Below are 17,380 nucleotides of genomic sequence, written 5' to 3'. Positions count from 1 at the left end.
CTCCTCACGGGTCAGGGTTTAAAAGTTGTCATAATATGATGCAATCCCTTGAATAAAGGCAAATCTGCCCAGACTTAAGAAATATTAGAACAATTACAATGCAAAAAAGTTTTATTCCAAGTGCAGAGAATTTGATTTTCATGGCAGCTATATGTTTCTGAATAGTTCCCCAAGGCAGACGCAGTTACCACCAGACTTTTGCTCCGAGGTTCCCTTTCTCCAGAGAATCCTATAGAAAAGGCACCAAAGAGCATGTGTCTTCTTGAAAACCAATATTAATAAAGCATCAAAGTCTCTTACAAGCTTTTGAAAATATCCTTCAGATTTTATTCTTTCTTGAAATAATTTTCTTGTCCCAGTGAAGCCAGCAAGTAAAAGAAAAATTAAAAGCAGAAGTAACAATTGTGTAAAACAGTTCTCGAGCAGAAAAGCTTCTGAACAGGTTAGTGAAGAATTCCTAGTCAGAAAGAATGAACACTCTGGTCCAACTGTCAGTTCTTTACAAGACAAAACAACGCTTAAATTCAAAATCGTCTGGATGCTCTTCAGACTAATGAAGAAAAGATCCTATAAATGTAATTAGAGTTTAGGTATACTAATCAAGTGAGAAAAAGCACATAGCCAATATTGTACTTCCATTCCCCTGCCACCCCCCCCCCCCCAAGTTCCCCCCCCCCCCCCCAGCCAATGGCAACAGTATGTTGCATTACTAAGCAGAATAGCTGGATTTGGTATTGCCAACTCTCTAATTTTATCACAAATCTCATGATACTTGTTATTTTTCTTAAAATCCCAGTTTCTTAGGTCATATGATTATCTGGGTAACACAGTTTTTATTGGAGAAAACATATAGCACCCTCCACATGGAGAAAATGTTAAAGTTCTCAAGGCTCAAAATCCAGAAGGCAAATAAAAAGAACGCAAAACACATTCTTTTTACAAGTAGATTTATGAGCAGCACAACCAGTGAAGCCTGGTTTTCTATGGCTTTTTGTCTTGTGGTTGATTCTCTGATGTTTAACAAGGTGTGAACCCAGATTAACTTTTTCCCATGGCTGTGCATTTCTAATAGCTTTTTCCCCATACAGATCCCACAGAGTCTAAAAATGAGTTTGAGCTCTTTCTGCAGTTTTTCCCATCACTTAGAGTTCTACCAGGATCCGTCTCCTCTCGAGAAGGGACAGGTGGGGGCGAGGGGGGGAGGGGAGGGAGAGACATTTTCTTTATGTGACTCAAGTTTCTGAAATAATACCGAGAAAACCATCTTTTTAAAAGCAAAGCAATTAGCAAGTATTCAATTAAGTTAGTATAAATTCACAAAAGAAAACAACCCATAGAATACTTGCGAACAAACAAGTATTTAGTATTTCTGATGCTGGGAGTAAAACTCTCACATCCCAAAGCACTTTATTTTTAAAATTAATGTTTAACACATACATGTTATATTTTACATCATAATTGGCTCTATTTTATACTCATGGTGGATTGGCTACAGGACAACAGAATAGATGGTGAAACAACAGGTGCAACTTATAATGCAGTACAGCCTTTGTACAAAGCAAATGAGCGTTTAAAATAAGGTATATGTATCAGCACCTGGTCAAAAAAGATAACACCACAACACTGTTGCTTGTAAAGCATATTTATTTGTTATCTTGCTGTTGGATGCATTTCTCTTGTAAGAAGGTCATGCTTACACATCACTTTTGAGTAGACACAGAAGAATTAGCGTGGCTATTCCTATATTAAGAGATAAAATAGTTGACTTAATGATAAGGCCCCCAGTGATTGCCCTTCATCCTCTACCTTACAATGTATTTTCAAGAAGTCTGTGGGAGACTTAGTTGTCTGCAAGTCCTCTCTTCCTTATCAGGGTTACCTGAACTTGAGCAGCAGAAAGAGAAATGAATGGGGAGAGTAGGTTAGGTAAGGGAGGGAGAAATACAGACAGACACACAGAAACAGTGTGATCACCAGGTTTCCTTAGGGAGGCAGACTAAAGAAACCAACAAGATTTTTAAATGAAAGAAGACACCAATAACACCAATTTTAGGGTAAACAGATTATACCTTTGGAAGAAATATGCTGTTCCTTTTCAGCTATACAGCAAACCAGTAAAGACTGTGTTGAGAAAGTTCTAACCAAAAGCTTTGCAGATTCTCTCATGTCACATGGCAACTGATCACACAGTATTTACTAATGAAGAGTTTAAGCATTTAAAAATAAACATGTCAAAAAATTAAAAAAGCACACCCTTACGTAATACTGAACAAAAGAAAAAAATGTTAAAGTTTTAAATATTGTCATGTCTAGACACCATTCAATTCCACACTAAATTAAGAAAAGATGGTGGTATTTTTAATACACATATATACACAGAAAACCCTACATTTTACTTCTGAATTTAAGGATCTAGTAAGTTTGACGAAAACAGAAATTTCTTACTGTGATTCTCTTCATATCTAGCTGTCGGAGTTGCATCATATGATGGAGAACAGTGTGTTTGTACCATGTCTCCTGAGCTATTGGATTGCCATCAAGGGTGATATCTGACAAAGATGAGGAATCAGCAAGGCACAGAATATCCTCAAAACTGTAACCAAAAAAGTTTAAAGTTTTAATGTCATAGAGTAGGAATAATTTTGAGATGGAAGACTTTATTTCTTAAGGATAGAACATTACTATTTACCTGTACTGAAAAAACCCCACCCACCAATATTGTGTATGATAAATCAAATTATAAGTATGTTGAAATACCAACAGCTGCTGCTGTTAAACTTTTTAATCTCTTCACACACAGGTAAAGAGATGCAGAATAAGGAGAACTTGTTAACTATGGGAGTATAGTTATACCTAAAAAAACTAAAATAGGATAGATCAACTCATATAAAAAAAATAAATACAAGGTGTATTTGCTGTCAAAGCCAGCATGAAAACCACAGAAGATACAAGAAAAAAAGCCAACCACAAATATCACAGAATGATCCTGGGTGTTTGCGACACCATTAAATATCGGAAGAAAAACAATTACAAAAGTATCATACTATCTTCAAAAACAGATCTGTCTATTGTTCCGAGTTCAGTCTACAAACACTAACAAGTTGGCTTTTTAGATAACATCTGATTTCCTGACAAAAATAACTGGGCTATGTGAAATGTATTTAGAGATGTACAGCCTGTATCATGTTCCTTTCATTGAAGATGGAATGTGAAAAGAAAGCAGCTGACTCAGATAAATAGTATTTTTAAACAACAGAGAACTATTTAACTTGATTTCAAAAAAAGCTGAACAGTTATAGAAGTAAATATGACTCCCTAGTACCTTTTAAGAAATTGATTACAGTGCATAAATGTACAAATGTGCACCCATCCTTATACACTTTGGCCTTCAAAAGTCAAGTCTGTGTTATGAAGTTAAGTAAGTTCAAGTGGACAGTATGAAATAATTTGACTTGGTACTTTTGAGAATGAAGTTAAAAACACTGCAAATTACAAAAGAATCAATAATAATCACATAAAAACATAAACAGAGGATCACTTTATTAGATAAACAAATACTTAATGACATTCTGAAATAAGAGACCATTTCTGAAGTGAAAAATAGGGAGTTATTGCCTTTTTTTTTATATTCTGACAATCTTACTGAGTGCATGAACTGGTTATAGTTCTTCTCACTCTTGGTGGCAGGAAAAGTCTTCCTCCACTAATACTTGGAAGGATACCAAACTTTAAGTATGGCCTGAACTTCGGGATCAGAAATCGTATGCAGTACAGATGTTCATATTAAAGACTCATTCAATAAAGTGGCAACTGCCTTTATCATTTGCATCACTCAGCTTTCAAAAAAGCATACAATAATCTGCTGAGGACTAACATTCAGCTGCAAAGGGCTTCAGATCTACCAGAATGTCAGATTTTAAAATCAGGTATCTCTGAAAGATTCTAGGTATTAGATAAAACAATTTCTGCAACAACAACAAAAAGATATATGGATAAAATATAAAAATAGTATCGCCAAATAGCAATCAGTCTCAACCAGCAGAAGAAAGGCCTGGATACCAACATAAGCTAGCAGGAGTGAAGAAAAGAAATCACCCAGTACGGTTTTCAAGAAAACCACTGCAATTAGTACAGCATGCAAGTAACTTCTATACAATATACCCAATGGAAGCAGCAGAAAAATGACAGAGTGAAGTGGAAGATACTACTACCTTTCTGCTTAGTGTATTAAAACAATATAAGAACTGATGGAAAATGAACCATATACAGATTCCAAATGAAGGCAGTGAAGATACTTAGCATATCTGAAGAATTAGGTGTTTTGTACATATAGTTGACAAGTTTGATTATAATTTTCTGCTTCTTTTTGTGATCCAGTTTCCCTTCCATAAAACAGCTTGTGTAACCACATTTTTGGAAGATCAGGCTGACATATTACTTAAAATACATACTCAATATGTCCTGAAGATAAAAGATAATCTTCCCAAATAACACAGAAGTTAGTAAAGTAAACTCGTAAACATGTCAGCATAAGAAAAGATAACTGAATTTCCATTGGGCTAGAATAGATTTTGCTTGACAAATACGAAAATTTTCTGGTCTTCAAAATTAGTTTCAAATAACGTAAATATATTTATTAAAAGCATTAATAAAAAAAGCTCCAAGCACTTACCATTAAACATTTAACCAAACAGTACTTCTGCCATTATATATGATTTACAGATTTTTAATAAAACCAACCTCTTCAGGAAATGACAGAAAAGTTGAAAGTTTGCTAGTGTTTTCAAGACCTTCCACTTATACATACTGCTGTGCTTTGAAATTCTCAGTGCTTCAGCATACCAGAACATTCATTCTGGAGCTAAAACAGATGTGCTTGCTTTATCCTGTCTTTGGCTGCCCTATTAGCAGCTCAATTTTAGAGCAAAACAGTAGTGCAAAATAGCTATGTTTTCACATCTTTGTACACACATACGAAAAATAGAGCTTTAGAAATTCAATGTAGAAAACTTAATACTGTACTTGTCACACCGGCATCCCAATCCTAAGCCAAGCAAAGCTTTAATGTAATACACTTACCAAACAGACTGCATACTTTACAACCAAGCTTCTGTCTGCTTCCCAGCATGCAGACTGCTGTGACAGAGCCAAGTGGTGACCACCCTACGGGAATCAGAGGCCACATCTCAATGCTTTCTAGCCTCTGTTCACCACAAAGGAGTCTTTAACCTGCTCATGAAATACAAAGCAACTGTGGATGATGCTGTTTCAGACTGCCTCAGTCAATCTTCTCGAGTGGAAGGTCTGCTTCTCTTTCCAAAAGACCACCTCCTGCAGGAGTCCCACCAAACTACAGCAACCATGTCTCCTTCCCTGTCCCTCTTTCTTCCTAAATGAATTTATCTTTGCTAAAAATGGTAGTTTCAGCAACACAGAAAAAAGTTGTGAATTTGGGCTAAATTATCAAAAACTGTTTTCTGGAAATCTTTTCAGAATAGATCAGTTCTACATCTTGTGTGCATGCTCAGAGTCCTGCATCCAACTCTTCTCTCTGCCAGAGGGGATGCAAACCCACTTCTGCCTCATACGAGAACGTGGCAATTACTAAGCAGCAGAGTATTCTGAAGTAGTGTAAGCTCAACCTCCACCAGTGATACGCATTCACATTTACAAATTTAGTAGGCAAGAACAGGACACAGGAACACTTGTCCTCTGTTACCGCCTACTTGCTTAGGAAGACAGTTGTTCCTTCTCTATACATTTGCATCAATGACTTTTTTAAAGCACGTTCCATATGGGGAAAAGCTCTGGAGAGGAGAAGGAGGGTAACATACTTGCTATAGTCTGATAGAACACCCAAGAGGGAACTGTATGTTGAAAAAACATTCAGTCAAAGAAGAAAACTTGGGTTTTCCCAGGTTTCTAACCACTAAACTACTGATGAAAACAGATGTTACCACAGTCAACCTTTCATTTCCCTTGTACTGTTTTTATTCAAGTATTTAACAATGTATTCGTAAATTTTCATTCTGCTAAGAAAAAAAAGGTATTTTCTTGTTTTTATTAGGCTAAGAACATTCCTTCTCTCAGGTTTCCAATTCAGCAACCAAGTGAAGAAAAACAATTACATGTCCTTTGAGCTTGTATCCAACTTCTTCCATATGGCTAGACAACATGCCTTACTAAATGAAAAAGCCAACAGAGTGCTGACCTGGACAGCAGTGTAACATTGAAAATACGTATTTTGTTTCCAAGATTAAAAAATGGTCTTCCCTGGTTTCACATTTTGAAATATGAGCAATAACCCTCTTTCTGAATCTCAGTGGCATATCTTTCCTGAAGAAAAGTTTCTGTAATCTCTTCCCACTACCACATGACAAATTTAAAATGGAATTTCTCCCCCTTCTTTATAACTAGTTCTAGAGATATATATTACCTTCAGCCATCAGCTATGAATGCCTTCAGTTTGTAACTGCTAAATTTTTGGGGGCTGAAGCCAGAAGTAGGACTTCTTTTGTTTCAGATCAGCATCAACTTCTACAGCGTTCAGTTTTAGCTTATGTTATCTTGCCAATACATCCTTTTTTACTAAAAGCTCTGCAGAGAAGCAGCAGCATTCTGAGGCCTCCTCTGAAGCATGAGGGAAAAAGAACGTCAGTGATTAAACCCATGATAGGGTCTCATGCCTTAAATAGTGAAAATTTTTAAAAGGCATTCCCAAATCTTTTACTGAAATATTAATTCATATATGTCAGTATGTATCAATTTAAGACTCAAGGATTTTTGTTGACATACAAAAATAAGAAGCAGCGAAACTTTCCATGGGAGCATTGCCTTAAAAAAATGCTACTTTATTTTATTAGTGATCACTTAAAAAAATTTAATGAACATGTAACATCAATAAATCCAGGTTTTGCAATATACTTTGTTGTTTGTTTCCATTTGCAGGTTCTCTCTATGCACCTACAGATAAATGAATTAGAATATCTGTGTATCAATTTGACTGTCTAAAAGAAAAGTCAGTTGTATAGACACAGCTGTTTCTAGGAAAAATAATTTTTAAAATTACCGCACGGCACCCACTAAACCCAGGTAAGTGACTCAAAACCACACAAAATCATTTAAAAGGACTGTAGGAATGTTCAGATGTAGGCCAGCAATTCACTAGTATTATAGTTGCATATAACTTCTTCAGTCAGTTCATAGAGTATCAAGCCAAGTATCAGAACACAGATGGTCATAAGAATACTTTTATATTTAATCATTTTCCTGTTAGAAGACATATCTACTACATAACTCAAAATCAGGAATTAATGGGTTTTTTAGCCTTCAAAACTGCAGTATGCAATAGAAGGTTATTATTTCAAAAACCCAAGCTAAATGTGATCATCAAAAGAAATTTTTCATTTGTTTGTTTGTTTTAAAATAATGTCTGGCAAATAAAGAGTTAAACTGATCCATCCACCTACCTACCTGCATATGTATACGAAATTTATAGAAGAGCAATGTCTTTCATTTGATATTAGGTTTTATTTTTATACCTATTCCAACTACAAATTAAAATCAAATTATATATTTGCATGAATGTTCTAAATAAGTATTTCCAGCTTACATGAAAACTAAGACTAGATCTATCAATAGTTCAACTGAAGTCCCAATGAATAAAAGACAAGAATCATGATAAACTACCAAGAAGCAAGCTAATGATTACATAAAGTTTGAGAAACCTACTTTAAAAACCTCACAGAAAAACTGAAACATTTTTCCTTCTTTGAACACTGTAAAAATAACATGAATTTGCACAAAACAACATGAGAAAGGAGTCAGAAAGCTACACAACACATACCAAGTATGTAAAAAGATACAGAAATTCCACTGACTGCAGTGATGCTCCCTGATGGCAAGGGAGCCAGCTACTGCAGTCCCCTCATTGTTCTTGCCAAGCTAAGACATTTTAGAAAAACAGAAACAAAAGGCATGTTTCAATTCTGGAAATTATTCAAGAGAGGCAAAATGCTAAGGCCCTCTCTAGCAGATTAATTAAGGGAAGGGCATATTAAAGATTCCTGCAGTTCATCTCTGACTTTTTTTTTTTTTTTAAATGCTTAATACCCATGAGTATTTAAGGAGATCTACTGCATTGGTACTTTAAGAACCTAAGGAACACAGACAAGTAGGTTGGAGCTGTCTGCAAAAAACATAATGCAGGTCAATTTAAAATGTTCAAGTAGCTATTACAATAAAAGCTTATACTAAGTATAACATTCTACAGAGAAAGCAGATACTGGAAATACTGTGCTGTTCTTGTGGTAATTAGAACATGAAGCATCTTTCCCCTATCCCACATTAAATTATTTAATTCTAAGCGAAGAAGCTAGGTGGTGATTAAGGGATTAAAAAAAAAAAAAGACATACCAAACTGAGGATAATGCAGGCACTTTTTTTTTTTTTAAATATTGGCACTAGGATGCAGACTCCAAAAATACACGAATTGAAAAAGCATAGAAGACAAACATTTCTATCTATTTATAACAACATGCCCTTAGTTACTTGAAACTATAGAAGCCCTGCTTTGAAAGTTGAGCTATTCTGCTTCTGCCATCTGGTTTGAAAGAGAAATAACCATGAATATACTGTTCAGACTTTATTAATATATGGACAAGTAAAATACAAGCATGCAATAATCTAATCATCATAAGCAGAAACTGACTCAGCAGTTTGTGTAACTCCATAAATACAGTAATGGTATGTCAAATATAATGTGTACTTCGTGTAATGTTGCTTTAACAGATATCTAGTTTAACAGTAAACCAACATATTTACAAAACTATTTTTAATTTTGATCATCACTGTAAACAGTATGATAATTTTTAAATTTAAAACGTAAGTTTCTTGGTAGAATACTCATAGCACAACTACATTTAAATGCAAAGGGTTTCAAGAATTTTTATGTTTAAAGGAGAAAATACACAATGGCTTGATTATATTATCTCATGTTAGAAAAAAAAATGTCTGCACTCATAGTGTTTGAATTTAAATTTTAATGAAATACAGCTCCAATAGGATACTTCAAATTACTGATAGGAAGCAAACTTATTTCCCTTACCTAGATATATTGTTGAAGCTGAGGAAGAGACGCTGAAGACGGGGCAAAGTATCCACATCTTTCTAGAAGGAAAGATAGAGGCATAAATTCAGTAGCTGAAAATAGCTTTTGAACCTCTCTGCTTTGCCTGATGAAGTACTTCCATTTCTATACACTATAACCTTGCTGCAACATTGATTTCTGTTGAACGTGCAGCTCCATTTCTCCCTAGTGCAGACTGCAAGGGAGTGTTTCAGTGCAGATATCCACTCTGCAGAACAAGCTGCATCACTTGCAAAGCAAATGATGTTAAAGAAAAGAGGATAAGGCTGCTGCTGGTTTCTGAACAGGCTTTTGGGAAATAAGCCAAGGTGTTGTCTCAGCATTTAAGCTGCAGGATAAACACACTGTAAAAAAAAAAAAATAGTTTATTTTGTGACCACGCTGAAATAAGGTTTTTGAAGTACAATACAGCAGTGCAATTAGCACTACCAAACAGTAGTGACTCTTCTGCCAGAGAATGATCGGAAGGACTCTATCACCTTTACAATTAAAATTTATAAGCAGGAATGAGCTTCCAAGAATGAGTAATTGTGAATTTAATATATGCCACTAAAGACCTTTGCAGAAAACCTCTAGATAGCAAATAGCTCAAATATTAGTAAGATGGAACATACTGAGTAAGATCAAACTTCATTTATGAAATATAAATCCATAATGGCCAGACAGCACAGTCTGCAGGGATTCATATACCATTCAGACCGCACACATAACCCCTCAGTTTTAAGCCTGCATCTCCTTACCCTACTAAGGAGCATATTCCAACTTGCAACCAGTGGACAAAAACCTGTTACTTACAGCATGGGGAAGTGTCACAGGGCTCACTACCTTGATTTTAGCCACAAAAATCAAATCTACAGCCCTTCCTCCCTCCATCTGATTTGTTACATGTCTACACAGCATTCCAGAAACAGAAATAGTTCATTCTATTCAAACAGGTGAACACAAGGCAGCTCTAAACTAACTGTGTAGCTGCTATTAATGCAACGGTGAATGTGAGCTAACAAGTATTGCTGAGAGTCATAGCTCTGTATGCAATAAGGAGGGCTCATTAGCTCAGGTCTGCAGTTGCAAAACTACTGGTTCAGAGCTGTTCTGAATCCTCCCAGATCAGACTATGGAAAGATTGAGTTCACAACAGAATTACATCTGGACACCCGCTCTGTCCCTAAGGCTACTTAGTGTTGATGCTTAAAGGGGTGGGTGCGTATGATACAGGTGGATATACAAATGACGGCATTATAGGGTTGTGCACAGTAATTCTTAAGCAGCAAGGATTTTAACTAATCAAAGAATCTTGCATTGGAGAATACAAAGCAATTTCCCCGAAGACAAATTTCCATAACTAGCATGATATGTTGCTGTCCTGTAAAATATGTTGCAAGTCTCACAGGTGTGACAGCAAACACATTAAGTAGGACAAAAAAAAAAGGCTCCAGCTACTTCAGTTTTTAACAAAGTCATAAAGGGCAGCAGACATACAGGGCAAGAGTTCTTTTGTGAAAAGATGGTGAACACCTTGACCAGTCCTCCTTCAAGTTTAAGATCAAGCTGTAGATGACAAAAACCAAAATTCTAAGCTTTTAATACCTCAAAGCAGCCAAGCAGGTCTGTTTTTCAAACAAAATATAGTTCATCTTAACAGTGTGGACCCTAACTCACAACTGGATGGAAAGTAAATAGACATTCTATAATTCATGGTATGTATAGATCGTGCTTTTAACGCCATACAAGACACTTTGTAATCATTTATTCTGTTTGCTGTTCTTCAGAATAGTCAGACTTCTTGAAGACACATCCAATCCCATAAAATATTATTCTGCTATAAACCAAGCCTCAGGACTGCCTTTCTAAATCCTACAGCTTTGCACTAACTACAGTTTATTCTTACAAAAAAACTACTTGTGATTCAAGGATTTCCAGTCTCTAATTAATACCTCAAAGACAAAAAAATGTCCCCAAAATTGCTAATCTAAGGCCAGTGGATTGTAAGAGATTATTATATGTTTAATTGCTCAAACAAACTATAATCTAGTTGGATAACTTGAATTACTCAAGTTATATATTAACTGCAAGTATATCTACTATATACATATATAAGGAAGGTTCACAAAAAATGTATGAAAGAGAGTTATTTAAATTATATTGATTTTGTTTCATGATTTTGGGAGGGCAAACTTTTTAAAATTGAGGTTAGATTCTTTCATTTAAAGGAATAATCAAGTTTAAAAAGCTTGATTCATAGCGATAGTGTTATAGTAACTAAAACACAGTCCAGAAACTAAAATACAGAAACCAAATTCTTCTAATGAACTTAGAGTGAAAATTTTGCAGTTAAGTGCTACATCATAACTACATCATGATTAAAATGACACCTGCCCCGCTGCATAGTCAACCATAAGAAAACCTAAACCTCATCTTGAAGGAAAGAAATCTAAACCCCCTCCCTCAACTACTCAAGTACTCCAGCAATAATATAACAATATCTTGGATATTCTTTCTATAAAATGATATATTTGTTTCTATGTTTCTGGATTTTCAGTAATTTCATATTGCAGCGGATTCTGAATTTCAACACAGAAGTAGCACAGCTTTCATTTTTTCAAAAAAATTAAAACAAATTTAAGTAAAAAAGTACATGTACATTGCTGTGCACAGAGAAAAAGACAACACCTATTATTAAAATAAGAAAAATATTTTATTTTAGGAAAGAGACTTATATTTACTTTAGGTTTCAGACAGTATGACGTGTCCAAGACTTGACTTCGTATGATTTAAGAGTCCTTCTCTAGAGGAAGGAGAGTTAGTGTCATACTTGCTAAAATCACCATCCAATTAAAAACAAACCAAAAACCAACACACTCCCCACACACCATTCCATTAGAATTTAACCAGGATTAAAAAAAAAAAACACATAAAAACCACACCCACAACAAAAACAATTAGACAAAATAAAGTACTTCCCTGAACAGAACATCATCTTCTGAAACACTGTCTCTGGCCAGGAAAGATTAAAACATTGAGATACAGCAGAGTCCAAGCCTGTAACTCACTAATTTAAATTTCATGCCAATTCTCCATTTGTGACAACAGGAAGCAAGGAGAAAGTATGAACTACACATGAAAGGAGTGAAAAGGCAGCAGCTACAAGCAAGGAAGCGAATTCTAGGTAACTTAACTGATGTAGGGGGAAAGTACAGTAACAGAACCAGCAATGAGCAGAAATTTCTTATTTTTTTAAGTGTAAAAACAATTCATATATGGCAAGTAGCAGAAATTCGACAAAGGAAAGGCTCAGCAGCAATAGGAAACCAAGAACTAAAGGAATTATGAGGGCCAGAAAAATATAGCTGTTTAAGTAGACTTACATTATTATTTTAAAGAGGGCTTGTTCAAATAATCTACTTGCCATACCTGAACTACAACTCATAAATTGCAAAGTGAAAAGCTTTATTTTTTAGAACATAAAGACTTACAATGCTAGGTTAAAGCTTCAATTGGGAAATTCTGCTTTTAAGATCAATACCTATTTTCTCTGCATTTGCCCCAGAAATATTCATAAGGAGATGAACTTTAAGACAGTCTGACTGCTTAGTTGAGCTACAAAAATTGAGAGGGTTGTTTCGGAAACAAACACTTGTATGGAAGAAAAGTAAATAAATTTGTACATTAGAACCACAAAGCTTCTTCAGAATCTTCCCCCGCCCCTCATAAACTGTCAAGATTTGAATCACTACAAGTGATCACATTTAAACAAAATAACACCCAAAATAAATTGGTTTTTTCACCTTTATGTTGTAAAAGTAAGTATTGCAGCAGAACAACATAAGCAACACAATACGGGAAAACACAAGATTTCACAAATCTGAAATGCTGATATGGTTTAAACAAGTTACAGTAATAGTGCATTTTGTTAAAAACTAAGGAAAAAAGAAAAAGAAAAGAGAAAAAGACAAGAGTTTTGTTCCTTACTATAGCAGAGACTTGATTATGACGAAGGTTGAGCTCTGTGAGCGAATCCAGTCCATTAAGGTTTTCTACAATGGTTAGTAGGTTTCTGGCAAGGTTTAACACTCTCAGTTCACTCAGATGACTGATGTTTTCTATTGTAGTGATCTGTGAAAAAGGTATAATTATAAACATGCATACTGTGTTTTATATAGATATACAAGATATATGTAGCGCATACTTTTTTTTTAAAAGTATACATGAACAATCAGCTTAATACAATAGTGTGCTGCTTGTGTATTTTTCTAAACCATGATAATCATGTCGAATTGCTGAAAACAAGCTACAGTCTGCTAGAGATTACGTACTAGTATCCTCTTCGCTAATATCTTTCTACTCATACTGCAGTAAAATCAGTCAACACTTCCTTCCTTACCATCAGAAATTAGGTTACTTCAGCTGTGCTGTTCTGTAGCAGCAACCTCAAAGACACCATAAAACTAAGATGACACTGATGATATCATGGTACGCCTAAATGGGGAAATTTCGTGCACGGCTGATCCTTAATTTGTCTGCAAAGACACTCAAACACACATCTGAATCTCCTGCTACCTATGCTACAAGAATACACGGCATCATATCTCCCTACCATCACAGAACTCTGCACCAATTTCCCTTCATGCCTCTTAAAAAGCCAGTAGCAGCATTCACAGCTCTGTCTACAGGAGCTCCAACCACAAAGCTTCTTCAGAATCTTCCCCCGCCCCTCATAAACTGTCAAGATTTGAATCACTACAAGTGATCACATTTAAACAAAATAACACCAAAAATAAATTGGTTTTTTCACCTTTATGTTGTAAAAGTAAGTATTGCAGCAGAACAACATAAGCAACACAATACGGGAAAACACAAGATTTCACAAATCTGAAATGCTGATATGGTTTAAACAAGTTACAGTAATAGTGCATTTTGTTAAAAACTAAGGAAAAAAGAAAAAGAAAAGAGAAAAAGACAAGAGTTTTGTTCCTTACTATAGCAGAGACTTGATTATGACGAAGGTTGAGCTCTGTGAGCGAATCCAGTCCATTAAGGTTTTCTACAATGGTTAGTAGGTTTCTGGCAAGGTTTAACACTCTCAGTTCACTCAGATGACTGATGTTTTCTATTGTAGTGATCTGTGAAAAAGGTATAATTATAAACATGCATACTGTGTTTTATATAGATATACAAGATATATGTAGCGCATACTTTTTTTTTAAAAGTATACATGAACAATCAGCTTAATACAATAGTGTGCTGCTTGTGTATTTTTCTAAACCATGATAATCATGTCGAATTGCTGAAAACAAGCTACAGTCTGCTAGAGATTACGTACTAGTATCCTCTTCGCTAATATCTTTCTACTCATACTGCAGTAAAATCAGTCAACACTTCCTTCCTTACCATCAGAAATTAGGTTACTTCAGCTGTGCTGTTCTGTAGCAGCAACCTCAAAGACACCATAAAACTAAGATGACACTGATGATATCATGGTACGCCTAAATGGGGAAATTTCGTGCACGGCTGATCCTTAATTTGTCTGCAAAGACACTCAAACACACATCTGAATCTCCTGCTACCTATGCTACAAGAATACGCGGCATCATATCTCCCTACCATCACAGAACTCTGCACCAATTTCCCTTCATGCCTCTTAAAAAGCCAGTAGCAGCATTCACAGCTCTGTCTACAGGAGCTCCACAGGCAGACTTTCCAGCAGGTCATGAGGACAGGAACCTGCTGGGAGTCAGGGGCAAGGAGCAGCCACAGCCCTCTGGAGAAGAAAGCAATTATTCTGAAATTGGAACTTGTAAAGAATTTTATGAGCAGGTAATTGCTAGGATCAGTAAGACATACGCAAAAGTTAGAAAAGAAAGCAGCAGCATCCTTAGTTTGGATATACAGCACGTTTGCTTTACAGTCCCCAGCACTTCTTTGGTAATTCATGGCTTCCTGTGATTAGAAAATGGAGGGATCAAACAAAGCAACTAAACTACAGTAAACAGGCAGCTGCCCAAGGTTTGTTTTTATACTTAATACCCTGTTTTAAAGATTCAGGTGATACTGGGGGGAAAGAAAAAAAAAAAAAATCATCAAAAGAGTAATAATAGCTACTGCCCCTTAATTTTATTTTTGACTTCTAGAAATGCAACCGTGTTTTACAAAGACATTCATTATTGCTTTGTTGACACAATCTGGGTTCTGCTGTTTGTATTTCTCAGACCGATCTACTCAAGGATCTCTATCCAGATATTTGTTTCTCATATACTTATTTCTCATAGTGGTCTGGGATCTGTCCTCCGGCATCCATCCAGACATTTACGCAGGACTTGCATACAGCAACGTATCATGGAGAAGATGAAGTATTGCCACTGCACAGGGGGATATTCCTATCATATTCTTACTGAAATCCATGCTATATGGCAGAAAGGAGGCAGCAAGTTTTCCTGTGGAAAAGACTTCAGCCTTCCACAATGTGTGGCAGTGCATCCAAGGATACAGTGCACAAAGCTAGTAACAAGTATAATGAATTCCCTTTCAATTGGAAAGATCATCTGTAAGCTCCCTTTAACACCCTCTACTCGGGCACACTATTCCTCCTCAAAGCTGCCAACAGCAATTAGATGCAGCCAAGCAAGATAGCGACTGGTGTCACACACCTTCCCAGTGATAATGAACTTTCTGATGCTTTAGACCAGTACAAATCTGGCCGTGCCAATTTCCAGAAAGTGTCTAGCAGCTCCTGGAATGGGAGAAGAGGTAACATAGCTGTTATTTAACAGTTTCAGAACACGTAATGTTGTTGGTAATTTTCATATATATACACACACACATATGTAGACACATATATATGTATATATCTAAGTCTACGACGTATGACTGGAATATGCTGCTGTAAAAAATATTTCAGCAATTTTTCCATTAAAAATTATACAAAAGTAGATAGCAAAACCAAAATTAAATAACATCTTAAACCAACTTTTGATTCAACTGCTAATTAAACTATTATGCATCACCCATTTATGTGTATTACATACAGAAAATAAAAATTATCAGGATACAAAAATATTATGGCAAAAGGAACAGAAAATACCACCATTTAGAACAATATATTTAGACAGAAAGATTTGTAAAAGCAAAGCCAAGAGCAGATGGTTAGCATGAAGAGCAGAGACCTCTGCAGATGTCTGCTTAGCTAGAATTACAGCATGCCACAATGTAGAATATTAATCCTGGCATTTTACTATCGCAAAGATATGATTACTATCGCTATCGCAAAGATATGATTTCATCAGCTATGTATAGAGATACTCTTTACCACTTTGCTAAGTTTTAAGATTAACTCTACTGGATTTTTGTCAGTTTCAATTACGCAAGCACGCATGAAGATACACCAGCTTTTAGTACGTACTATTAGGTACAGATTAGATAACAAGCCAATATCACCTCTTTTTACAGCATTCAAATAATATTTCTTTTACTAAAAAGAAATTATATCTATGACTATTTCCTATTAATTATAAATAAAGGATTATTATTAACCATTTTTAGTTGCTTTTTCAAATACATGTCAGACTTTACATGTAAATATTGAAGAAAAACACTTCTATTTTCTTATTTGCTTGTATGTTTGAATACTTAGCTATGAAATAGATTTATTTCAGAAGATTGTTATGCACCACATTAATTATTGATGAGTGATTAACTGCACAAAAGTTGCATCTTTTAACACACATTTCTGAAATTATCGAAGAGAAGTCCATACCTGAAAAATCAAGTTGCATTTTTTCCTTTTACTTATATCCTTGACCTTTTGGCAAGGAAAATGATTCACAGAATTAAACAGAACACAAAAAATAACTCTAATGACTTTTTAAAATTTAAAGCATTATAGAATAAATTTCATTCTAAAAGTTAGAATGAAATTCAAGGTCAACTTGACTCAACTTTAATGCACTAGTTCACTGGAAGACAGAGTGAAGTCCATTTTACCCTACCTAAAATAAAAAGGTTTTAAAGAGATTTATATGGAACATATACTGTTTATACTATCTACCTTGACAGCAAAGATCAAGCCAACAATCAGGGTACTCTCCATACACTATTCAGAGTGCTTGGAAGCACACTATTTAGAAATTAAATGTTTAGTTCAAAATTAAATGTAAGTTGTAGTGCGTTAAATATACCATGCACACAATCATGTGCAGGGTCTCTGAGTGATGTAGTATTATATGTCCATATTACAGT

At 35.3% G+C, this 17,380-nt stretch overlaps 1 protein-coding gene across 1 annotated transcript in view; it reads right to left on the bottom strand.

Moving 5' to 3' along the window:
- Positions 1–17,380, bottom strand: part of LRRC49 (leucine rich repeat containing 49) — a 53,803-nt gene that overhangs the window by 22,821 nt on the left and 13,602 nt on the right. Inside the window, exons 6-8 of the mRNA XM_019472373.1 lie at positions 14,125–14,268; positions 9,107–9,168; positions 2,446–2,593 (exon numbers count right to left, since the gene is read on the bottom strand). Of these exons, the coding sequence (XP_019327918.1) occupies positions 2,446–2,593; positions 9,107–9,168; positions 14,125–14,268 (354 nt within the window). The remainder of the gene's footprint in view (positions 1–2,445; positions 2,594–9,106; positions 9,169–14,124; positions 14,269–17,380) is intronic.

Source organism: Aptenodytes forsteri, unplaced genomic scaffold (assembly GCF_000699145.1).
Source record: "Aptenodytes forsteri isolate BGI_AS27 unplaced genomic scaffold, ASM69914v1 Scaffold83, whole genome shotgun sequence".
NCBI lineage: Eukaryota > Metazoa > Chordata > Aves > Sphenisciformes > Spheniscidae > Aptenodytes > Aptenodytes forsteri.
The sequence above is the reverse complement of the archived record's forward strand: the minus strand, read 5'-3'. Positions and strand labels throughout refer to the sequence as shown.